This window comes from Colletotrichum lupini, chromosome 2, assembly GCF_023278565.1.
Source record: "Colletotrichum lupini chromosome 2, complete sequence".
In the NCBI taxonomy this organism is placed as follows: Eukaryota; Fungi; Ascomycota; class Sordariomycetes; order Glomerellales; family Glomerellaceae; genus Colletotrichum; species Colletotrichum lupini.
The window spans coordinates 7,807,252-7,831,436 of NC_064675.1; the positions used below are offsets into that span (position 1 = coordinate 7,807,252).

The following is a 24,185-nucleotide window of genomic DNA, read 5'->3' on the forward strand; positions in this document are numbered from 1 at the left end:
AACAAGATCTTTAGGATTAACAGATATGTAGCACAAGTAATCAAAGACTCGACATGAAGTCGACATTGCACTGTTATATGCTCGCTATACACTGGTTTCCCAAACGTTTGGGCATCGTGCCCACGGATGGAAGCAAACTACCGAGATCTCATCAGCATTCATAATCCGCGCACATCAAATTTGGGACCCACCTTACAGAAGCTGCTGCACATCGCTATCCTAAGCATGATTGCTGGAGCGTTTCTACAAAACGGCTTCTAGGACGACCGACACTGCAAATCTCAGCGGCAACTGTGGGTCAACACGTGCACAAGCGAGTCCCGGCGCTCATGGCAAGATACTTTTGATATGTCTATGTATCAGATTGTGTCGGGCACCTCCACATGTTCTCCTGGGGCACCGCAGTACTAGTGAATGAGCACTGATCACATTCACACCGCGAGCCGGAGACCTCCAGATACATTTCCAACCTGCTTTGCGTTTCTCCTACGGACGAGGATGTGGATGAGTCCGACCGCAACCAGAGCAATAGCCTCCATAGCGAGCGAGACTGCGTTGCCCATAATGTAGCGCGGCGAGTCCTTCTTCGGATAAATCTGGGATGAGGGAATTCCCGAGGCGTTGGCGATGGAGATGAGCAAAGGGATACCGATTGAGCGCACGTGGTCGGTGGGAAGATTATTTGTCACCCAAGTGACGACAAGGGTGTTGTAAGGATAGACACCTATGACATATTAGGAGCTGGATAGCTTCAGTAGGGCGCGAACCGGACTCACCAGCAGCAACGAGGAACATGGCGAAGAGGTCTGCGCCGTGGTTGCTAGTGCCGACGGTGATCGCATAGCCAACAAGGACAGGAATTGGAACGATCATGGCGAGAATGCCGCGCTTGTTGAGTTTGTCCGAGAGCCAAGCGACGAGGCACAGAAACATGCAGGCGAAGACGTACACCGGGATGGAGAGATAGTTCGCCTGGAGGGAAGTATATCTACTATGTGTGAGATGCATACTTTCAATGGCACTGGAAGAAAAGCTAGAAAAGAGACTTACCCAAAACCAACGATGAGAGTAGGCAAAAAGGTGGTGAAGCCGAATAGCGGAACGGACGAGCAGAACATGCCGATGGCGGCAATGTAGATAATGGGCTCCGTAAAAGCCATTTTGGCATACTTCCACTCGAATTTTCTCTCCCCCTTATAGGCCACATCTCTCTTGACACGCATGCTCATGACGTAGCGCTCCTCTTCGTTGAGGAACCATGCCTTCTCAGAGTCGAACGGTAGCGTGACCCAGAGAGCCAGGCCAATCACGATGGAGATGCACCCCTCGATGATGAACAGCCAGCGCCAGGCCTCGAGTCCGGCCTTAGAACCCATTGTCTGGATGCCGTAGGCAATGAGGCCACCAAAAGCACCTGAAAGGGCAATCGCACCGTAAAGCACGGCAATGCGCTTGGCTTGCTGAGCCCGGGAGTAGACGGTCGAAATCAGGAAAGCAAGACAAGGGAAGAGGCCGGACTCGAAAACTCCCAGGAGGAGGCGGACAGCAATTCCATGGTAATAGTTGTGGATGAACCCTGTTGCGATAGTAACAACACTCCATCCGATCATGGCGACAGCAAGGACTGCGTTAGCTCCCCATTTCTTAACCGCCATGACCCAGGGGATCTCGAAGAGGACGTAGGTCGGATAGAATAAGGTTGACAGGTCATTGAACTGTGTTCCAACGAGCCCCAAGTCTTGTTCGAAACCAAAAACTCGAGCGTTTCCTGCCAAGAGCTCGTGTTAATACCAACGGCCACAAGACTGGACGCGATGCAATTTTCACAAACCAATATTAGTTCGGTCAAGATATGCAATGAGCATAAGCAACGCCATTTGCGGCATCATGTACTTGTCGAATTTTGAGATGGCGCGTTTCTCTAGGACCGGATCGATCAAGATCGAGCTTTCACCCATGGTTGGAGGTGGTGAATCGGTAATGTTGCTCGGAATGAAGTCAGAGTTGATATTGGCTTCTTTGGTGTGCTTCATGATTATTGTATCTGGGAGGTGAAAGTGATTGGACTTGATGAGATTCGAGTTGAGACCCCGCTGTCCTTTTTGAAGACAGCATAATAGTTGATAACTCCAACGATGATGTTGAACGAGCTTATCGGCATTACCCGTATCTGTTGATAAGTTTCGCCGGGTCAGTTCAACAATAAGCCTTGATAACAAATCTAGGCTGCTATATTAGCCGTTGATAAGCGGTCGTTTGGAACCGGCGTAGAAGCAATTGACCAGTCAGGTTTCGTGTTCGCCGAAACTATGGAACTAGAATCCGCCGAATCTGTTAATGAATCGTAGTGGAGACAAATTCGCCGAATAATTTGTGGGTATGGTACCACGATAGAATACGTTCAGGAGTCAACTACTAGTGCTCATACTCGGTAGATCATCGAGCCGTGTATGTATTTGAGAAGATAAATATCGAGGCACAAATTAGCATGATTTTGTTCCTCTTCACACAGCCATTCGACTGCATCTTTCCTTCAAGTTGTATGAGCGGAACCTAAGAAAAGGGGACATCGCATTTCGCTCCGCAAACATGTCTACGACGGCAACCATGACTACATCTGCCCAGATTCTGTCGCGGGCCAGCCCTGTAGCCACGGTGGTTATAGATAGGCAACGGCTGATGAATGACATACATCTCACAGCTCAATGGGGAGGGGGACAGAGATGGGGAGAGTATGCCTGCGCCATGTCCTCTCGCTTTCAGGTAGATCACAAAAGCTGACAATGGAATAGCGCCCCGACCGAGATCGGCATGGCCCGGCTAGCGTTGAGTGATGCAGATAAAATGGCACGAGATTGGTTTATCAAAGAGGTCAAGAAGTACGGTTGCAAGGTGCAGGTGGATGCTATGGGCAACATCTTCGCTATTCGGCCTGGCAGGAGAGAAGGCTACCCTACGTTCATGGGCTCTCACCTGGACACGCAACCCGCTGGCGGCAGATACGACGGTATCCTTGGTGTTCTCGGAGGAGTTGCAGCCTTGAGAGCTCTGCATGAGTCTGGAACCGAAACCGAGTACCCTGTTGGTGTTGTTGACTGGACCAAGTAAGTGCTGGCTTTAGTCAGGTATCATTGATGTAATTGCTTACAGCACGCAGTGAGGAGGGCGCAAGATTTCCACAGTGCATGATGGCTTCTGCTGTGTGGGCTGGCATTACAGATGTCAACAGCACACATCGAATCGCTGATATCGAAGATGCAAATGTCACAGTCAGGTCCGAGCTGGAGAGGATAGGTTACTTGGGCGCCATACCTGCGCACTACACCGCAACGCCCATGGCAGCTCATTTCGAGCTTCATATCGGTACGCAATCTGATGTCTTGCCGAGAAGTGACCGCATACTGACATGATTATTCAGAGCAAGGGCCCATTCTTGAGGCATCCAATCAATGTATCGGTGTTGTCCAGGGAGTCCAGGCCAGCAAATGGTTCACTATCACCGTCGGGGGCCGAGACAGTCATACAGGAGCCACTAACTTTGAGAACCGGTCCGATGCTCTATTGACCAGTGCGCAAATGATTCTGCGGTCACATCAAGTCGCTACCGAGTTCAAATCGTTGGCGTCCACTGGCCTCCTCTCCCTGGAGCCCGGAAGCACAAATACCGTTCCTGGGGTCGTTACCTTCTCACTGGACCTGCGATCTAGTGAGAATGAGAATATCAACAAAATGGAAGAGATTCTTCGAAGAGATTTTAAGAGCATTGCGAGGGGCGAGAATGTTGGAACAGTCACTGCGGGATGCACTCGTGGTCGTGGTTGCACTGTCTCTTGGAAGGTCGACTCAGATGCCAAGGTTGCCAACTTTGACAAGGATTGTATTGAATGCATCGAGAAGGGAAGCGAGTCGTTGTTCGGAGAACAGGCAGGATCACTGACGAGAAGGATGTATAGTGGCGCTGGACACGACAGTGTGCACACCTCTACGATGGTGCCCACGGCGATGATATTCGTTCCATGCAGAGAGGGAATAACTCACAACCCTACTGAGTATTGCTCGCCGACGGACTGCGGTAACGGAGCGCAGGTTCTTCTCAATGCTATACTCAGATACGACCACTATAGATCCACCAAGGTATGATTATGAGGGAACCTGTATGTAGTGATAAGGTGTTGGGAAGCAGTAATGATTGATAACATCAAGAACAACTCGAAAAAAACGTGTCCAATATTGCACTATGTCCCAACCACTCCACGTCTTGCTGTGTGACAGAATGGCTTGCATATACATAAATTACGATTCTTGTTTCGATAAGACTGGAACACTCCTGAGGTAGGGTAGTGTATGAGGACGTAGGATATATTGTTATTTTATATAGGTACGTAAAGTCAAACTTAGTAGGTAATGTCGAGTACATTATATAAAGATGTCTAATCCCTCCCGAGATGCCTGTGAATCACTCGCATGAGCCGTCATATGGCATTGGTATTCGATCACCAATATCTCCTCATCGTGCAAACCTGCCCTGCCCCACGATTCCTCATGCCAAATTAATTGGCGCGATTTCAATGAGCTACCAAGAGGTATCTCCTTCGACTTGAACAGTCACACTCGTATTCTTTATTTCAACTTCTGTTTCTTAAAGCCAAGCTCGGCCAGGAACGAGACCCTCGCCACCGTCACTCCAATCGTGATGATCATCCCAACCCAGTCCCCAACCTGCCACGTCATTGGGGAGAGACGGCCTTGTTTTCCAAACACCTCGTAGGTGCCCGCAAGAAGGGAAAGGTCAATAGCTAGAATAGCGGCTTGCGCGATCTTCCATACTCCAATGTCTTGCGTGTATCGTAGAAGTATGCCATTGAGGATAGCACAGCCAACCAGAGCTCCGCCACCCTGGTAGAGGAGCATGTCGTGGGCTGCATCGCGCGTTCCGGTGTGGGATTCGAGGAAGAACTGGTCAAGCATCCAGTCACGCGTGAAGAAGGACATGAACGCGCCCCAGAGCGCGCACGGTGGGTCCCAGTAGAGGAAGATGGCTCTGTAGATAGAGGGGATATGAGTAGTCATTGTGAAGCGTTGACGGCTGGAGGATCCGGGAAAAACTTGAAGAAGTTTTGCTCAAAAAAGGAAAGAGGAGAGACGCGAGACCTTATTAAAACCCCAGGGATGAAACGCCTGGCCTTCAGGCTTGACTAAGGCCAGAATATACTGGAAATTGCTTAGTGCTGACGGCTGAATGACAAAGTCCTTCCTTCCTTACCTAGGTACCCCGCTCCTTAACTGCCGGCTTTGGACCTTTTGTGCTGCAGCATTGATGTGCTTGCTATTCTTATAGCCATATGGGTAACACAAAGTAAAGTCGATCATGCGAATCGTCTTGTCAATATATCTTACAGTGCATTACGTGATCACCTTGAGGGACAGGTCTGAATAAGAGCTGCCTTGCACATACGCATCGAAAACAGACCATACCCGGAAGAGCTTAGGGCACCACAGCAAAAACAAGACCAAGCGTTTACAACACTATGTTGAAAGAGCGCAGAGTCATGGGGAGTGTTGCAACTCTACACTGACGGACTTGAGAAAGTGGCCTTGAATCATTTCCTGGCGCAGTAGAAGGATTAGCTAGAGGTGATGCATACCTTTGAGCCATGCCCTCTTAAGTGATCTGAGAATAGTGAAAGGGAATGAATCAGAGGGAGAATGGAGGCTGATGAATCAGCAACCTATTTAGTGGAACATCTGGAAGTGGAGGACTGTGACGGGAGAATAAATGATTCCAATAATAATGTTTGTAGAGTATTGATTTCGGCTTCGACAACGGTCAGGAGTCTGAGACTAAGAATAATTGCAATCTGTAGAGTAGAGCAACAGATTGAGTTGATAACATAAAGCAGCCGGTTTCAAGTTGCTTGGCTGTTCCCGAGAGCGTTATAAACCTCAAGCTCGTAACGTGCCAAGATATATGGTTCAAACACTCGCAGACGATGTCACATCAGTACGATGCTGTTTAGCTGATAATCATAACACATCACAGTCATCTAGCCCGAAAGAAATTACGGTGCAGGTAAGGCAACTATCACGTTGCCTTTCACAACCTTTTGGCAAGGTCCTAGGCGACTACCTGGGTTGGTCTCACAAGTGTTGAAAGGAACTGCAAAAGCAACTAGATTGGTTGTTTTTACTGATCAGCAATATGGAGCGAAGGAGTTGCCGCATACCCGCCTAGTAAGAAAGCACGGGTATCATCCGCATGGATTTTTGTGATAGATGTGGTTTCAAGGGGCAATTAGAACACTATGGGGCTGGGACTAAGATCTTACGCCGCAACACCAATACAGTACCAATAAGTCCCCCAGAAGCTGGTGCCACAATTTTCACCGTTGGTTCCGAGCACCGTATTCCAACTGTAAAAGTCTGCAGCCGCGAGACCGTACCTCTCGATGAAGGCTGAACACCAGTCGCCTGATGGAGCCTGGGCGTACTTGTTACACGTTGCGATCGCGTTGCCCGCCTGATTTGGCGACGGTGCCGCAACGGGGCCGTTGGTGGGAGTCGGAGTGGATACCGGCGCCGAAGTGGAGGTTACCCCCGAGCCGCCGGTGGTGGTCACGCTGTCGCTCGTACCGACGCAGTATGCGTAACCACCCCAGAAGTTTGTGAGGCAGTCTTCTGATACAGCAGGGTTCAGAGCCAGAAACTGGGCATGCGTGAGACCGTACTCCGCCTCGACCGTGGAGCAGTCGCCGCCTGTTCAGAATGTGTAAGAGTCAATCGATTCAAATTGTCAGAAAAGTCGACTTACCAGTGACCACATGCCACTTGTTGCAATTAGCTGGTTGGCCGTCGTGAGTTGCTGCAGGAGGTGTTGGGCCTGCGGTCGACGAAGCGATTGCTGATATTGAAGTCGTAATGGTTGCTGTCGCTGACGGTTCCACGAAATCTGAGGTTCTGATGCAGTAGTAGTACCCTGTGTGAGAGTTAGTCTCTTCTGCTTCTCTATATGCCACTATTTCTGGGCTTAGAAACTTGTTAGATCTCTTACCTGCCCACATACCACCGCACTCTGGGCCTACACTTGGGTTCCACGCATAGAATTGAGCGATGGTCAGAGACCATTCACTCAAAATCTCTGAACATGAAGGGCTACCGTTGGTATCAACCTCAACAATTTGAGTGCAGTTTTCTGTCATTCCATCCTGAGTAAGAAGTCAGTGATTTGAACTGAGGTCCATAGACAGAGAGGAACATTTACTCACCCGAGCCGGTAAGCTTGAGTCCAGCGGATCCGGGTTTGTGAACTTCTTTGAGCCAGTGTACCATTTTGCACAATAGCGGAAACCGCTCTCGAATGAGCATCCATCATCGGATGCGTTTCCGAGTACTACCAAGGAATGTGATTAGCGAGGACTGCGCTCGCATAGTGTTCAAGTATGAATGAGACGTACTCGGGTTCCAGACTTCGAGGTCTTCTAGGGTAACGTCAAAGACCTCGGCGGCAAGAGCGCAGTTGGATGCCAAGTACATTCCGGTCATGTCTTTCTGCCAGTCGTCTCCCGTTAGATAGTGGTAGCAATCCTTCCTTGTTCCGGTAGCAATGGGAAGCAGAGTCGTCGTGGGAGTTGGAGCCGTCCAGATATTGTCAGGCAGCGTTGTTGCAGAGTCTTCGACGGTTCCCGTCATGGTGATCGCGAAGGTGATGTGTCCGGGCTTTCCGGTGTACGTGTTTACTAGGCACCTCCGATTAGAACTCACTCAGAGTAAGAAAGCATGTGAGTCTGGATAAACTTACAGTCTCCGACGGGCTGCACGCAGTATGACTCCTCGGCGTACAAGTTGGTACAGTTCTCGTTAATTGCGGGATTGAGGAATAAGAAGTCGTCCATGGAAATTCCGAATTTCATAACAATTAAGTTGCAATAGTCTCCAAGGATAGCAGTGTAGTATCTGCCGCAATATGTGTTCGTCTCGGCCGCAACATTCGTGGGAACCGGCGCAGCAGTCAGGGGAATTGAGGGCTGCAAAGTTGTCTGCGATGGCTCCACATAAGGAGTCCCCGGAACCGACACGCAGATTTGATGGCCAATGGTTTGATTGAGATTATAGCATCCAGAGTTGATTGACTTGCGCCAGTTAGTCTCCTTTACAAACCCACGTTCATGTAGAAATAGGGAATACCTACAGGATTCCAAGATAGTAGCTGAGTCACAGTCATGCCATGAGCCTTTGCAATCTTGTCACAGGTGTCAGATTCAACAACCGTGTAGATATCACAAGTGTTGACCAGGCAAAGTTCTCCTTCGGTAGGGAACTGGTGACAGAATGCCAGCAAGTCGTTGTCCCAGAGGAGCCACTCCGTTCCAATGCTCTGTGCTACGGAGATGGAATTACAATCGTCCTCTGGCTGAATGGAGTAAGTCTTCCCTGTGCAGGTCGGCGTGGGCGTCGGAGCCGCTGTTGTTTGTCTACGGACGGTTTGTCAGCTAACGTTCTCCTATCTCCAAAATTTTGTGATGTGTTGAACACCTCGCGTCGTGGTAATTTATTTCGATAAGAGAACGAATACTTACGTGAACAGACTGATCGTGGTAGTGACGAGAGGTGCTCCCGTGATGCCACAATCAGCCGTGCGAGACTCGTAGACTGACTGAGCCTGCAGCCTTGGTCCGTCAAAGTAAGGAGATCCGGCTTGGAACCGAAGGTTCTTCACCAAGCAGCCGTCGCACGTATCAGACGGCACGTAGTCACCAAAGTCGCCGCCGGCAGGCAGAGCACCTTGTACATTTGCCGCCTCCGGATCGCGTGAGGTAGCGAAAGCGGCGGTAATATTATTGTAAAAGCGGCCGCTGTCCGTTAGGTATGTTAGGTTGTAGTTATATCTTAGCAGCTCGCAGATTATAACGAGCGGTATGTCGACCTCTATCTTTTCGGGCTAGTTATCTGTAGCGCAACTGGAAACTATATCGACGTGGTAGGCCTCGAGTGTAGAGGCATAAGAGTCTACGCAAAGCGCTTTTAAGTCTGTGAGGGGATAATACTCTCTTCTGGTGAACAGGGTGATGCCGTTCCCATAAGGGATATTGGCTACGAGAGCATTAGAATATCCTGCGCTTAGCCCCTCTGGCACAGTGTTGGTGGTGAATAGCTGGCTTCTGAGGGTTATCGAAGTGAAAAGAGTGAATGTCAGGGTGATGGCCGGTAAAGACCGGGTATGAAAGAGCGTGGACGCTATATTGGCAGGAACGGCTTAAACGAGAGGCTCTGTTAAGGAGATAGTAATAAGGATTGTGGGAGTTCGAGATTCTCGAGACTTAAAGGACAAACGGAAGACTAAAAAGGCTCTGGTGAGGAACCGAGGAGAAAGCAATCGCGCATAGGTAGACCATAGTTATAATATGAACTTGAAGTACGTTGTGGCAATGAATACTGGCCACGATCTTGGTAACACCGATGCTAACGACCGAAATGGATCGCGTTTAAGTGAAAGATGCTGCTTGACACCGTCAATTTCAGCCCTCCTGCATTTTAAATGATTGCTGCGCTGACTAGGTGAGCATCACGCCCACTTTCCGGCTTACTAGTTGTACTCTAGACTCTAACTGAAGTGTGATTTCGTTGAATTCTTTGCTAAAGATGGCGAGTCCGGCTTGGCGAAGGATTCAGGGCTAGTTATAGGTATGCGGTAATTAGAATTGTGCAGGTTGTAAATACCTATTCCCCTGTTTTCTGTATCTAATGCTAGTCGTAACGAAGATGGGGTTTACTCCCTAGTGAAGGATTGCGGTAAATATAACGTGTAAGCGCTAATTCCTCCCGATGCTTAAGAAAGAGAAGCTTACTCCGTGAGCTAAGTTAATTTAGGTTGTGCTAAGTCCCGAGACCGATTTTATTGCGACTTTTACTCTACTATGGTACCTAGAGGCTCGCACACGGCGGCCGCCTGACCCTTGTTGACTTCCCCTGTAGAACCCGCGTGGTGCTTGAAAGTTATCAGCGCGAACCTGCAGCCTATAGATGGAGACCCCTGTCGTTGGGAGCGTCTGAAAATCTCCGTGCTCGAGGCGAAGAGTTTCCTCGAAAGACCCTTTCTAGGGTAGTGAGGTAGACAAGTCCGAGGGATTGTAAGAATACATGTAGGTATTCTAGGATTTACTCGTCGGGGCAAAATCATGATGTTTATTTCTCAGGACAAATTGGCTTCATTTTGCCTTTGCTAGTTGTTATTTATTCGTTTAGATAGCATTCGTAGCCGCCATAATGGCAGGCCACAATACACTCTTTCGACAGTTTCCTTCCTCTACATTCGTTATTATTTTCCTTTCTCTTTTCTCACTATTTTCCTATGCTTTTCCTACCGGCAGCCGAGATGGCCCATCCAAAGCCGAATTGGCAACCACAACATGCCGTAACGAAGCCTACCAGTTCGTAAATGGAATTCTGCTTATAGAGACATGTTTCTAATGTCTTTTGTGGCAGCCCTTTCGACTACTCAGTCAAACCAGCTCAGAATCGGAACCTTCCCCTTTGCCCTACCAGTGTCGAACTGGCAGCGATTCAAACTCGTGATCTGCTGTTGGGTCGCCAGGTGACTCAAGAGCAGGACTATAGTTGTAACGAATTCAGACCTTGCGGCAACGGTTAGTTTCTGTCTTGGTTTTCAGCGTGAGTTGGCTCTATCTAACGTTGATTGATGAACAGGCGCTTGCTGTGCCAAGACCGGGTGGTGCAACTACGGCCCGGAGGCCTGTGGTACAAACGGCCAATCTCCTAATGACAAATGCTGGAGTAACTGCGATGCAAAGGCAGAGTGTGGCCGATATGCCGAAACAGAGGGCAAGGAGTGCCCTCTGAACGTGTAAGTTTCACAACTTTCTAATCATCTCACGAGATAGATGCTGATTGTGGTGTGTGGATATGCAGTTGCTGCTCGCCATTTGGCTTTTGCGGCATGACCGAAGACTTTTGCAAAAAGACCGACGATGAGGAAACCAGCTGCCAAAGCAATTGCGACCAGCCAGGGTCAGGGTCATCCAACAGAAATGTCCGTCAAAGAGTGGTTGGTACGTTATCTCTTCTTACAACAGTATCAGAAGATAGCCTGGATCACTGACTTGATAAGGCTACTACGAGGCATGGGTACACTCCCGAGCATGCAATGGCATGTCGATCGACCAAATGCCCGTGGGAGCGTTGAATCATCTTATGTTTTCCTTCGCCTACGTCTCGCCCAACGACTTTCAGATCGTTCCAATGGACGACCTGGAGCCGAATCTCTTCTCCAAGATGACCGCCATGAAGAAGCAGAACCGAGCTCTTAAGGTCATGGTAGCCCTTGGAGGGTGGACCTTTAACGACCCTGGTGCAACCCAGCTCGTCTTCCATGATGTTGCAAGCAGTAAAGCAAACCGATCCAAGTTCATCGGCAATCTCATGAGCTTTATGCGCCAGGTGATAAACATCTCCTGACCCTTGATCCGGGTCATTCTAGCTGACGTTGAATTCTAGTATGGTTTCGATGGTGTTGATTTTGATTGGGTATGTTTGAGCTCTGCTTCAACGTCCGTCTTACAATTCGCTGACAATCTTCCCGAAGGAATATCCAGGAGCTGATGATCGCGGCGGCGCGGAAGAAGATGGCAAGAACTTTACACTCCTGCTCAAAGAACTCAAGGAGGCCATCAAGAACCAACCCCTTGATTATGTTGTGTCATTCACTACGCCGACTAGCTTCTGGTATCTGCGACACTTCGATCTTAAGGCAAGTACTGACGCTGTCGACTTTGTGAACATTATGAGTAAGTATTTCTTCTTCGCGATCCTATGACGTTCCGAAGCCAAAGTTTCTAATTCGATTTTGTAGGTTACGAGTAAGTCGCAGCTTCTGAAACAAACCCTACCTTGCCGGTCTCGGGGAGCCATCTACTCATGGGTGTGCTCAGTTCCTGGCTAACTTGAGACAGTCTGCACGGCGTTTGGGATGCCTGGAACCCCATCGGTTCTAATGTTCTCGCACACTCAAATCTCACTGAGATCAAGCTCGCACTTGACCTGTACTGGCGCAATGACATTCCTCCCGAGAAGCTCAACCTTGGCATTGGTTTCTACGGTCGCTCTTTCGAGCTGACGGACCCGGCTTGCAACAAGCCTGGATGCCAGTTTCGCGGAGGTGCAGCTCCTGGTCCGGTAAGTTGGTGTTTTTACACTTGAGCATGGATAAGTTCATCCTTCATTTACTGACAGTTTGAAATCAGTGCACTGCAAATTCTGGAACGTTGGCGTACCGTGAGATTGAGGATATCATCAAGAAACACGATCTCAAGCCGTACTACGACAAGGAGCACCAAATCAAGTACATTGTTTGGAACCAGAACCAATGGGTTAGCTACGTATGTGGGGTCATTTTGTCGCATCAAGTTGATGTCAGCCTTCGTGAAGGAAGGCATATGCTGACTCCATCTAGGATGACCCTGAAACCATCGAGGCCAAGATCGATTTTGCAAACGAGCAAGGCCTTGGCGGGCTGCTGATCTGGTCGGTAAGTCGGCACACCCGTCATTCATTGCATATGCATGCCATCTGGCTTCCCGAAGAACACGGATGCACATCGAAATCATGCTTGGGTATTGACTGCTTTCTAGATTGACCAAGACACGGACAACCTAGACGCCCTCGGTGCTGTCGTTGGCCCGACCACCAAGGCGTTGGCTTTGCGACAAACCCTTTCTGAAGATGGAGCGGCCACATGGGAACAGCTAGGAGCCCAGAATTGCTACGTCACTGGTTGTGGAGGCAAGTGCGACAAAGCTGGCTTCAAGGCCGTCACAACTCAACCGTGTGGAGATGCTACGTTCTTCACGCGACACTCCTCCGAAGAAGACAGCACGCTCTGCTGTCCCGTCAACTCTGCACCGGATCCGAAGGACTGTAAATGGTAAGACCTACACCTTTGTCTATTGTCCCAAACCTTGTCGCTGATAGCCATATAGGAGAAGCCAAGGCGACGCACCAACCTGCAATGGCCGTTGCGAATTTGGCGAGGTCGGCCTCCAAATGAACAAATGGGGCGACGGCAAGTACTGTAAAGACGGCAACAAGATGTACTGCTGCAAAACCAAGGCCGAGAACAGCGACGGCGACAAGTGCAGGTTCCACGACAATGGAAAAAAGTGCCCAAGCGGACAAAAGGCACTTACCTTCTCTGGCGCGTTTGGGAACGGCAACATTGGCGAAAAGTCTCCGGATGTCGATCTCAAACATCTCCAGAGTCTCACGGGTACGGCGCTCGAAGATGCCTTAGACGAATACACGTGGAAGAAGATCAGTCTCTGGTGCTGCGATGACGAAGAGTTCAAGAAGTGGAAGAACTGCGAATGGAAGGGCAAGCCCGGAAGTTGTTTCGACGCTCACTGCGACCTTAATACGGAGGTCATGCTCACCTGGGCCGGAGCCGGTGGTGGTGAGATGTGCTTCCCGCATCCCGACCCAAATCGCGCGCGTATCTTCTGCTGCGATCCGCCTAGTGGCTCTAACCTTTTCCTCCCGGCCGCCCTGAAAGACCTGTTCCCCGACCCCCCTACCGGTAACGATGTCAAGACCAAGGGCAACACAAAGACAGACGACACCTGGGGCGGCTCGCAAACCGGCGGCAGCAACGACGATCCGAACAAATCTGCCATTCAATTCTACGTCATGGCCAGTCCTACAGAAATCCAAGTCACCCTCGACAAGCGCGACGGCTCCCACTGGGAGCTCTTCAACTGCAACGATGCTCACTCTCTTGGCGTGCAGACTGTTCAGATGGTTTGCATGAACGATTCTGAGGATAGCAACTGCAAAGAGCTTTTCCTCGGAAATGGTGCACCAGGAACCATCATCGAGATGCCGCAAGATCAGGGCTGCGGACCGGGCAAGTATGCCGTCGTTGAGAGCCTGGAGGTTTCCCATAACCAGACGTTGCCGGGACACCTCACTCGACGAACGGCAAGCCCGCCCGTGATCTATGACCTCACGTTTGGCTACAACTTCAAGCTTGTTCCTAGAGAGTACGGTGACACACAGCTCCGTATCGATTATTCGTGAGTACCCCTATTCTTCACATTTAGTAATTCATCCTAACCTCCTTCGTCCACACAGGAACCAGGAGGGCTACTGGGACCATATCGTCACCCGCCCGGTATCGAAGAAGCGCAAGAGGTCCCTCGAAGAATTCGGTGGTAACCACAAGAGATGGCTCGAAGAGGAGTGGCGCGACGATAACCACTTTGGCGGTCTGTCGAAGAAGGATCTGCATAAGCGATGGTTCGGTGACGACGTCCTCGAGTGGCTGGAGAGTCTCGTTGAAGTCGAGATCGTCAAGACGGAGAAGCGCCATCTCTACGAGGAAGACCTCTCCGCAGTCTTATTGCGAGAAGAGTGGGACTGCGGTGAGTTCAAGGGCAAGATCGACGCTGTCGCGACTGCCGGCATCAAGATGGCAACGTCTTTCGGGTTTGCCCTCATCACGACGCTCAACTCGGAGACTGGCCTGGATCTCAGCAAGTCTTATTTGCATTTCGCCAACAAGGTATGTTTCCATTTTCGCTGCTATTCTCAGATGTTTTTATGCATATTTGGTCGTTTTTTGTGGGTTTCATGAGACTTTGAATATGTGCTAAAGGCCTTTTTGCAGGGAAGCGTGAATGCCGTCTTCACCCTCGACGCTAGGATGTCACTACACTGGGACTCCGAAGCGTTTAACATTGCTCCCATCTATTTCCAAGGCGCCAGTTTTGTTATTCCTGGATTTGGCTCGCGTAAGTATCTTCCAATGTCTGAGAGACAATGCAAATTCAAGTAGCTCGCTGACAGAATATCTAGTTGGCCCCCGCCTCGATCTTCGAGGTGAGATCAAGGCCGACATCACGGTCGAGGGACGTGTCGAAGCCAGAGTCAACATTGTTGACTGGGATATCCAGCAGACCTACCCTCAACACACGGAGAAGTTCGATCCGAAGGAGCTTTCCGAGGCTAAGCGTGGAATTGACAGGAGAGATCTTGCCGAACCCACCTTTGATGCCGAGATGAAAGGCAACGGAGATGTTGAGTTTCATTTGATGCCCACGATGGTCTTTGGTCTTGAGTTCGACGATGTCTGGAGCATCGCCACCACCGATGTTGAGCTCGTGGCTGACACCTGGGTCCGCATGAGGGTCGATTCCGACCTCGACTGCGGCTTCGGCTATGGTGTGGATGCCGGCATGTCTCTTATCGCCCAGGCAAAAATTCCCGAGATATTCAAGTGGACTCCTCAGACGCACACATTCAAGCAGGTAACTAGGCCCTGAGATGGCTGTCCACGTGAGCAAGTTCCATCATGCTGACACAGGTCACTCAGATTGAGAAAAATCTTATTCCCGGAAATGGCAAGGAATGGCAGTGTGCATCAGGGGCAACAGAGCGACGCCTGATCGGCTCTGGCTTCAACTCAACCGAAATCACCGACATTGAGCCATTCGATATCTCGCCCCCCAGCCTGCAAAAGCGAATCATACCCTACGAATCAGACTTGAAGCCCAACAGCAAGGAGAAGACATGCCCTCCCAAGGGCGGCGCCGAAAAGCAAAAGGCATGCAATGAGATCACGGCCGTGGATGGCTTCTACGAGGGTGAGGATGACGGTTCGTGGGGCGCCGTTACTAAGCGCTCAGTTACTGCCGACGATGACTTTACCAGCAACTCGAGCACGAACCCCGCGTACCAGTCGGGCCTCCTTGACCGCGACTTGGAGAAGCGTGCCGGCAAAACTCTTGCCGTTTGCGCTGGTACTGCACTCTATAATGTCAATTGGTTGGACTGGTCCTCGTTGAACCGCTTGGACATGTTCATTTACGATAGCAACGACTGGTCTGATTGTTCGAATAGTAAGTACCAGTTGTTCTCGACGCTTACACTATCCCTTCTTTCGTTTTTTCGTCGACGTCAACTAATATCGCATTTTCACAGTGGCCAGCAGCATCCAGAAAAGAGGAGAGCAGATTCTTAAAAACAAGAAGGGCGATAATGAGCAATACGTTATCGAGCACGTGTTGGAAGCCCAGACTTTTCAACGCTGGCTGAGTATCGAAGGCGCAGATGGGCGTGGGGTGAGGGACCTCTGCCGAGCAATGAAAGCGGGCGATTGGATGGGCTATACCCCGAACCCTCTCGATGCCAACGGAGCCAAGGTCAACCCGATCACTTGGGTTGTCCAACAGTCCTACCCAGCAGCCAGTTTTAACCCTGAGGAGTTTATCTCCGTCATCGAGCCGGTCAACTGGCAAAAGCAAAAGTCCTTTGGCTCCGGCGCTAGACTCCAAGAAGAGGCTAGCTTGGAGAAGGAGGCCCAGTGGATGGAGGGCACACCCTTAGATCAAGCACTCCGGACGCTGAAGATCACTGTAGTCACCTTCAAGTATCTTCTCGAACCCGAGCTCTCGGCGTTGTACCGCGAACAGGCCACTCGTGTGGGTATAGCTCTGAACGTCATGGAGGATCACTTGGTTAGCGAGGGTTCCTGGACGAAGCGCAACCTCCAGCAGAGTTGGCTGAGCTTTGTCAAGACCAGCGCTGAGATCGCAGGAGGTAAGCTGGTCAAGTTGCTAGACACGTACATCCCGGTGGCCGAGAAGGTCCTCCAGGGCACCGACGCATCAAAGGATGACGATGATAGGAAGAAGAGGAGAGCCACCATCCAAGCGCTACGCAAGGTCTACGATGATGAAATCAAGGGTAAATGGGTGAACCCAATGCCGTAGACAGCTTCAAGAATAGTTTAGGTTATGCAACTTAGACGATGCTCGTACACTGTATATGCGTCCTGAAGTCTACCCTTGTAATCAGGTTAATTCAATACTGCCTTTTCGAAAAGAATAGAGAGCCAAGCTTTGGTACTCACACCAATATGTGTGATACAAACCTCAAATGACAAAATAACTATCCTCGCCGAACTATGACCAGACCATATCATGGACATTCCCCTTGGAGGAGCGTCGGGACGAGACGATGAGTTAAGCCCTTCATTCATTTGCATGCAACTAATTAGGAAAACTAGGTCCATCCCAGAAATAGCATCCACCAGTCTCTTCAATTGCACTGATCAGATCAGGAGGCACGGTCCAGGACGCGTCAAAGCCTTGCACAACCGTGAAATACCATCTTGACCGGCTAGCATTTTCCCGTTCGAAATGTCCGCGCCGATTTGACTCTCTTTTCGCCGAGACATTCTCGACTCCCGGTGCATAATACTCGACGAAGAGTGGCGACGGCTGCATTTGAATCTCGTATTTTAGAGTCCGGAGTGGTGACATCTTGAGTGTGATTTTGACGAGAGGTAGTATATAAGGCAAAAAAACCTCGGTATCGATAGAAGTCCTCCACGAGTTCGCCGGAAAGTTCCCTGCTTCCCGTTCCCATTCATGCTCCGGAACAAAGTCGGACGTATCCGAGTCCGACGAGTCAAAAACAGCCTCAGAAGCGTCCGAGTCTGAGTCTGGCTCATTCTGATCCACATCGTCCTCTTCTTCCCCAATGCTAAGCCATTTCCCGTCGGGGGTTGTTCCGCTGGCCTCAATGTTTACCCACTCTAATAAGGACCCAAACTCTGTTGCCGCCTCAAAGGCTGCAGGGGCGATAGTCCAGAGACCCGTGAGCTGCACTTTGACAATTGCAGGTAGCTGTAAGATTCTGCTTATAGCCAATGAAAGAACGTCTTCCTCGGGACTCTGACAAAATGCCCCAGGATCGGAGCTTTCGTTCAGCGGGTCTGGATCTTCGAGATAAATGTCAAGGCTTTTGAGGTTGGTGAAAGCGCTTTGCTTCAAGGTCTCTGCGAGAGCGAGACGAATTTCTCGTCTTGAGGACTTAAGGCGGCGTGAGGGCATGATGCAGGCCCACGTTAGAGCCTTGACGTCGGGGAGTGCCTGGGATATAGTAGTGATGCAGGCGGGATGAAGTCGTCTTTTGACGTTGCTGAAGTCTTCTCGAAGGTCCACGCTGGAGATGGCCCGAACTTGTGCGAGGCCCGACGTGATATTCAATGTTTGGTCGAAGCTGATATACTGGAAGTCGTTACGCACATCCCAAATTGGGCTGCCAGAGTGACTGCTATCCAAGGAGTCAAATAGATCCTCGTCTGTATCCGAAGGAGAAGCGACCCTGACGACGAGAGTGATGTCGCTGGTTTTCCAATCACTCAGAAGTTGGAAAAGATCCATGATGGCTTGGGTAAAGGCAGCGTCGTTGGCGGCAGCTTCGCGAGTACTCTGGAGCTTCTTCATACGCTTCTCGCTAACGGGTGGCAGGTTGATAGTATAGTGAAGCCTCTTGACGATTTCGCGGCGACTGGTGCGGGACCCCGAGAAGTCATCTTGAAACTGTTGCAAAGACTCTTGGCTGCTTGTAACGCTGACATTCTTGAACGTGCCGTCTTCCGATGGCGTGGGTTCAGCCATTTGGACTGCGCTGGCTTGATACTCTCGTAGTGAATGTCTTTTCCTGGCATTTGCGACAAATCGCTTGTAAGCTATTTGTGAGTTGTGTGAAGGATCGAAATGGCTGCCAGACTAGAATGGCTTGCAGAAATCCCTCGAAGAGGGGGTTGCACTGCTGACTAAGAAAAACCCCCTGTTTGCCAAGAATTTCCATCTTGTCTACAACAGGCAGGCAGTCTTCCTTCTTTAACACCTATATCGAACAGACTCCGGAACGCGTCGGAATTTCCCAGAAGGGTAGGGTAGGTGGGTCAACAGGGCCGCATGTCGAATAGTCGTAAATGGTTGTACATGTTTTTATATCTCTACATTTCGATAGCGAATACTTAAGTAGAAAAGTACGTTGAAAAGTAATAGAGGGCACCACTACAAAACATCTTATAACTAAATAGCCGTTTCCGAACGGACAGTCTTATTGTTTATTTGCCCAAACCTTCCGCAGATACTGCTCGGCAGCTGTATAAGAGAGATTTAGGCAACGATTCCACTCATCGGTTACCGACCAGGCCCCTCTTTCGATCCCAAGTAGGTATTCACGTAAAACATTCCTTGAAACAGCTTCGCGCATTGCAACTGGCACGCCGGGATGTTCAATCATTGGGACCCATGTTGTGCTGAATGTGTTGTCTTGCACATCTTTCAGAGACACTCTGTCGACTTGGAAGGGCCCTCCTGTGAGTTGTAAGCAAATATCTCAGTCGATGTCTTTTGGAATAAACTTACCGCGAATCGATTCGCCAAGAGCGATCAAGCCAGCAACATCAATCGTGGATCCACTCATACCACCAATTGTCGGCCATTTTCCTCCGTAGTCCAGGGCATCTGCAACTGTTGCACAAAGATCTTCAACAGTAGTTAGTGTAAATTTGGCAACACTATTGTCAACGATGATTGCCCGTCGTTGCTCAAAGTCCACGAACATGCCGAACATGGCAAAAAGTTGAGTAGTTGCATAGGGATGGGCAAAGTAGTTGGTGAAAATTCCAGGCTGGAATAGACAATACTCTATGACCTATCATCGCTAAACATTAATTTGCAAGTTCAAGTAGCTGGGCCTCTATATCTATGTTGAAGAGAAACGCTTGCCTCTTTTGAGTGATTTACCTCCTCTAGGTACTTCTGGGTTCGATCCTTGAATTGGTAATGTGCGATCTGGCTCTGGTTCGCACTGCATTTCTGTTATTAGTTGCTTCATCATCAGAGGAGAATAACTTACGCCGCCCATTCTGAGGGTGCAAATCTCCTCACGCCCATCTCAATCGCCGCATCGATCAACTTCTTTTGCACTTCAAATCCTTCGTCACTATCCGCCGTCGCAATAAAGGACAACACAGTGTCAACGCCGCGGAATGCGTTACGAATGGACGATGGATCATCATAATCCACTTGTGCGTATTGTACGTTGTGTTGAGCATCAGTGTCAAGAGCCTAAGCCTTTGTCAGCAACTTAAGATGTGTATGAACATTAGTTACTGACCTTGCGACTACATATAACAAGCGAATGATTTCCTTTCGCTATAACTGTATCAATCACTTCCCGTGCCAAGTCTGCCAGAGTCAGTCCTAGAACCGAGACCAAGCTAAGAAAAAGCAGAACCCTTTCCTTCCGCAACTTGAAGAATTCCACTCACTTCCCGTACCACCAACGATCGCGACTCTTCCCATATTTCCCACAACGGTTTTAGGCAATAACGATGAGTCGAATGTAGGTTTTGTGGGCAATTGAAAACTTTCGCAACTGAAGACCACACTGCTGATCTCCAATCCTTTATCAATTGAACCGGATTCCGCAAGGACTCCGACAATACCGTCTGCCTATTGAAATGTTACGTAGTTAGCAATGCCGGCGACTTTTGGGTCGTTACTCGGGGCAATTCGTGTCCGATAAGCTGATAAATAAAACGCTAGATTCTTTCGTGGAGCAGGACATTCATATGATGGTTCAGGAAGAAGTGGAGCAACTCCACCCTAAAAAAACGACGTTGGGCCCTGAAGAAGTCGGGTTCTCAAGCTGATCTGTTCACTCTCTGCCTAGCTAAAGATATTGATCCGACTGTCTAGGTACGTTATTAAAAGAGATTGCGCTATGAGCACTTAACCAGCGAGGCTACAGTGTAGGTATAGGTATATTATGAGACTAAAGCTTAGAGAACCTTTTAGTAAGGGGCTCTGCCCCGTAAAAGGTTAACAAAAAGGGCAACGCAGGCGCTCTACGCCAAGGGGGTTTGATTTTTGGTGCATATACATCGCCTTGGTCGATGTTAGTTGCTCGGATGCTGTAGCGGAAGCGGCTACCAGACCGACTGAGGCGAGAAGCTCCGCTGCGCCCGACGGCTGTCAGTCAAGGGACCAACGCGGTAAATAATCATCAACGGTTCTGCCTCTTGGCTGCATATCTAGGTCAGTGCATCCCGCAGCTCAAGGTGAGACGACCGGGGTCCATTCTGCTGACATGCCTGCTCCAGTTCAGCAGGGCGACGTTGGCTGTGGCAAGCAGGCTAGACCACCCGCCAGCGAGAACGAGAGGTTGCCGGGGCCTGTTTATATCCGTAGCCCGCCCATTGCCGCGCTTCTTATTATGGCACTCTTCTGCTCAATTAACAGGAGGATGCCGCATTAGAACTTTACTCTGCTACTCCCACGACATCAACAATGTACACCAGAAATGAGTTCGCCAATTCGGGCAATGGTGGCCAATTCCCAACGACTACCCAGTACGCTGGAAGCTGCAATTAGTCATACCATTAGATGCCCTGATGTGTGGCTGGCCATCGACGTGATTCGTGGGCTCGGACTCCTGGCTGACGTGAGGTTGGCGACGTGGATCTGAAAGGGGTACGTTAATCACACCTCGATTGGTTCAGAGCGTTGTAACTTTTTCGTTGTCCAATCATCAGCGATGCCATACAGGTCCAGATTTTGAAGAAAGCCTTGGGCATAGCCAGCAGGGCGTCAGTACGCCTGAGGATCGTTGCAGGGTATCTTATTGGTCGCCTGGTTGATCCTTTATGTGTAGGGCAAACAGAAGACGGGTATAGTGTCAGGCGACAGCTTGGCAGCCAGCAATAGTGTGCATATCGGTCTATTTCCTACTAAGCGAGTGGGGTGTCGTTGTTGTTGTTGTTGTTGTTGTTGTTGTTAACACGTCTTTCTAAACTAAAGCAATAAACAGAACAAGGTTTCAAGGCATGATGCCTATATCCCTCATTGCGATAGGGAATCGAGCAAGGGTTGAATGCATGACTCGGATGTACAATGTCCAGGTCTGACATATAGATGTGTTAGACCTTCTTCAAATTGTGCTTCATTCAAATCAAACCACTTCACCCTAAGTACGATCGCGACCGCAATATTGCACGACAGAGGCTTCCGTCTCCTCTACGAAATTTAGAGGCAAGCTATTCCTTCGCATTTACTTGAGATGTCTACCCGACGGAGCAACGACTTCCCAGTCTCGCCGATTCTTCCGGAGGAGACATCCTACGCGGATCCAGAACAACATACACCAGAGAGGAATCTAGAACGGCCTGCCGGGGCTGAACCGGGCGTTTCCGAAACCGTCGTGTCACCCTCTTCTCCACTCAGTGACCGAAATCATGAGGAGGGGTCTAGACCAGTTGCGACCGAAGACAAGACACCTGAGAGCAGCCCGTCCAACTTTCGCAAAAACAATAAAACCGCAGTGTCTATAATCCTTGTCGATTGCACCGCTGTTGTTTTCCCTATAGCGGGTATCGTGTTTGTAATACTTGTCTGGCGCCTTGATGGTGCTGCAGTCGGCGAAAGATTCGACGCATGGCAGAATGCTATTAAAGTGGTAGATTTACCCGCTCTCTCGGCTTTCAGAGCTTTCATCGGCTGGGGCATATCAGAGAGCTCGCCGCTAACCTTCGTATTTCCAAAAGGTCTCAACTTTGTTTCCAATCCTCTTCGCTTCCGTCGTCGGTCGGTTGATGTTCGAATCCGCGCGATGGAAGCTAGAAAAGGGAGGGAGCTTGGGCTCTCTGGAGCAGCTCATGGGAAGCAGAACGGTCGGGTCTACCCTCTGGACTGTTATTCAGTTCCGGACAGTAAACCTACTAGCAGCGGCGTTAGTGCTTGTCTGGGCATTTTCGCCTCTTGGGGCACAAGCGATCCTGCGCATGTTGAATTCCCGCAGCCGCACTGACAGCCGTTCCGTGACCATCGCCTCTTTCGACAACCTGTCTCGTTCTTGGTTTGCTTCGATGGTATCAGTTGGTGGCGTCAGTGGCGGTCAGAACCGAGGTTTACTCGAAGATATCGCGAATATTTACACTATCGTCATCATGGAACCACGGAGCAACAAGCTCGACGCAGTGGATTTATGGGGGAATGTGAAAATCCCTATGATGGACTCAGATGCTACCGATGGATGGAACAAGGTAGCCGGCGATGTCAACAAGATCCAGTATTCATCCTTAGTTGGGATCCCCGTCAGTTACGACAATCTTGGAGACGCAACATTCTCGCTCGAGTCTAGTTACCTTGATCTTGAATGCCCAGAGGCCGACCGCTTTCTCGGGGGAGAACTCAGGTATGCACCAAAATGGTCAAATGTTACAGACGTGTTTATCAGTCCCACGACGGGGTCGAATAACCCCAGGACAGACAAATACCCCAACGGAACGTGGCACGGGTATGACCACCGCAGGAACACCAGTGACTCGGGATATCCCCAATGGGGCATCGCAGTGGACAGGTTCGTCGATCGTTTCTGGTTTGACGACGAGTCGCCGCGGCCGGAGAGCTACGACAACCCGTACCTAGACTGTCCGATCGTGTTTACCAACGAAACAGGCATGGACTTCAGTCCCACAAAGCTCCTCCTTCGGCTATCCCTGAGGGCCAGCTCGATCCAATACTGGATGATGGACGAAATTGAAATCACATGCCACATGAGTCAGAAATATGTCGAGTCTCGCATTAGCTGCTCAAACGAAAATGACAAACATCGATGCAAGGTGGTCGAACAGCGACGGTCCGAGAAGCGGCATTCTCCAGAAAGCATATCGCACCTGTCATTTCCACGAGCCTTCAACTACATTGCTAGAGACTTACCTGCCGCGACGGGCAAGCAGCTCGCCGATGCAACCGACCCCTCTGTATTCTATCTTGCACACCCGATGTCTGTGAATATCTCGGGATTTCCAGATGTCAAGATGGACCAACTCGACCTGCGCACAGTCGGGCCACGGCTTAGCCAGTTAATCAACACGTATATAGCTATCGGCCAGCGACCATACAGTATCGAGGATAATAACTTGGCACCTACCATCACTTCCTTGGGAGAAACTACTACTATATTGAAGGTATTTGACGTTTCAAAGGGATGGATAGTGTTTGCTTTGCTTTCTGCTCTAGTTCTTTTTGGCGGGGGCGTATTAAGCGTTGTTTTTGCCCACTTGGCATGCGGTCCTGAGTTTCTAGGTTACGTGTCGTCCGTTATCCGAAACTCAAAGTTTATTGACTTGCCCTCGGACACAACCTGGCTAGACAGCTCGGATGTTACAAAACAGGCAAAGGCATTGCGGATAAGGCTTGGAGTTACACGCGAGGTAACGACAGGGGAACTAGGAATTACGATCGGGCATTAAAATAAAATAGAACATATTAAAAAATACGTTCTTAATAAATAATGAAGGCTAGCGTATAATA

At 49.8% G+C, this 24,185-nt stretch overlaps 7 protein-coding genes across 7 annotated transcripts; 3 read left to right on the top strand and 4 right to left on the bottom strand.

Moving 5' to 3' along the window:
* Nucleotides 1–431: 431 nt before the first annotated feature.
* CLUP02_04698 (uncharacterized protein) lies at nt 432–2,033 on the bottom strand (the record flags this gene model as incomplete). Its single annotated transcript, XM_049283709.1, has 4 exons — nt 432–724; nt 777–988; nt 1,051–1,768; nt 1,832–2,033. The coding sequence occupies 4 exons, from the start codon at nt 2,031–2,033 to the stop codon at nt 432–434; spliced, it is 1,425 nt and encodes a 474-aa protein (XP_049140852.1).
* Nucleotides 2,034–2,589: 556 nt separating this feature from the next.
* CLUP02_04699 (uncharacterized protein) lies at nt 2,590–4,140 on the top strand (the record flags this gene model as incomplete). The annotated part of the gene is made up of 4 exons (XM_049283710.1): nt 2,590–2,732; nt 2,793–3,104; nt 3,158–3,363; nt 3,419–4,140. The coding sequence occupies 4 exons, from the start codon at nt 2,590–2,592 to the stop codon at nt 4,138–4,140; spliced, it is 1,383 nt and encodes a 460-aa protein (XP_049140853.1).
* Nucleotides 4,141–4,620: 480 nt separating this feature from the next.
* Nucleotides 4,621–5,070, bottom strand: CLUP02_04700 (uncharacterized protein; the record flags this gene model as incomplete). The annotated part of the gene is made up of 1 exon (XM_049283711.1): nt 4,621–5,070. The coding sequence occupies one exon, from the start codon at nt 5,068–5,070 to the stop codon at nt 4,621–4,623; it is 450 nt and encodes a 149-aa protein (XP_049140854.1).
* Nucleotides 5,071–6,322: 1,252 nt separating this feature from the next.
* Nucleotides 6,323–8,848, bottom strand: CLUP02_04701 (LysM domain-containing protein; the record flags this gene model as incomplete). Its single annotated transcript, XM_049283712.1, has 8 exons — nt 6,323–6,753; nt 6,809–6,973; nt 7,049–7,202; nt 7,263–7,387; nt 7,452–7,733; nt 7,796–8,126; nt 8,186–8,468; nt 8,574–8,848. Coding segments are annotated over 8 exons (2,046 nt in total), but the record flags the coding sequence as incomplete, so codon positions are not given.
* A 1,412-nt stretch (nt 8,849–10,260) lies between these two features.
* Nucleotides 10,261–16,775, top strand: CLUP02_04702 (glycosyl hydrolase family 18; the record flags this gene model as incomplete). The annotated part of the gene is made up of 17 exons (XM_049283713.1): nt 10,261–10,424; nt 10,480–10,640; nt 10,702–10,858; nt 10,924–11,063; nt 11,123–11,451; nt 11,509–11,538; nt 11,597–11,802; nt 11,964–12,186; nt 12,255–12,389; nt 12,464–12,538; nt 12,642–12,934; nt 12,990–14,078; nt 14,137–14,566; nt 14,672–14,795; nt 14,860–15,311; nt 15,377–15,902; nt 15,985–16,775. The coding sequence occupies 17 exons, from the start codon at nt 10,261–10,263 to the stop codon at nt 16,773–16,775; spliced, it is 5,325 nt and encodes a 1,774-aa protein (XP_049140856.1).
* Nucleotides 16,776–17,054: 279 nt separating this feature from the next.
* Nucleotides 17,055–20,174, bottom strand: CLUP02_04703 (uncharacterized protein; the record flags this gene model as incomplete). The annotated part of the gene is made up of 8 exons (XM_049283714.1): nt 17,055–18,541; nt 18,630–18,702; nt 18,943–19,181; nt 19,233–19,521; nt 19,614–19,677; nt 19,726–19,937; nt 19,987–20,057; nt 20,141–20,174. The coding sequence occupies 8 exons, from the start codon at nt 20,172–20,174 to the stop codon at nt 17,055–17,057; spliced, it is 2,469 nt and encodes an 822-aa protein (XP_049140857.1).
* A 1,756-nt stretch (nt 20,175–21,930) lies between these two features.
* CLUP02_04704 (uncharacterized protein) lies at nt 21,931–23,730 on the top strand (the record flags this gene model as incomplete). The annotated part of the gene is made up of 3 exons (XM_049283715.1): nt 21,931–22,206; nt 22,415–23,655; nt 23,715–23,730. 3 exons carry the CDS (start codon nt 21,931–21,933, stop codon nt 23,728–23,730), a joined length of 1,533 nt encoding a protein of 510 aa, XP_049140858.1.
* Between the last annotated feature and the right edge of the window lie 455 nt (nt 23,731–24,185).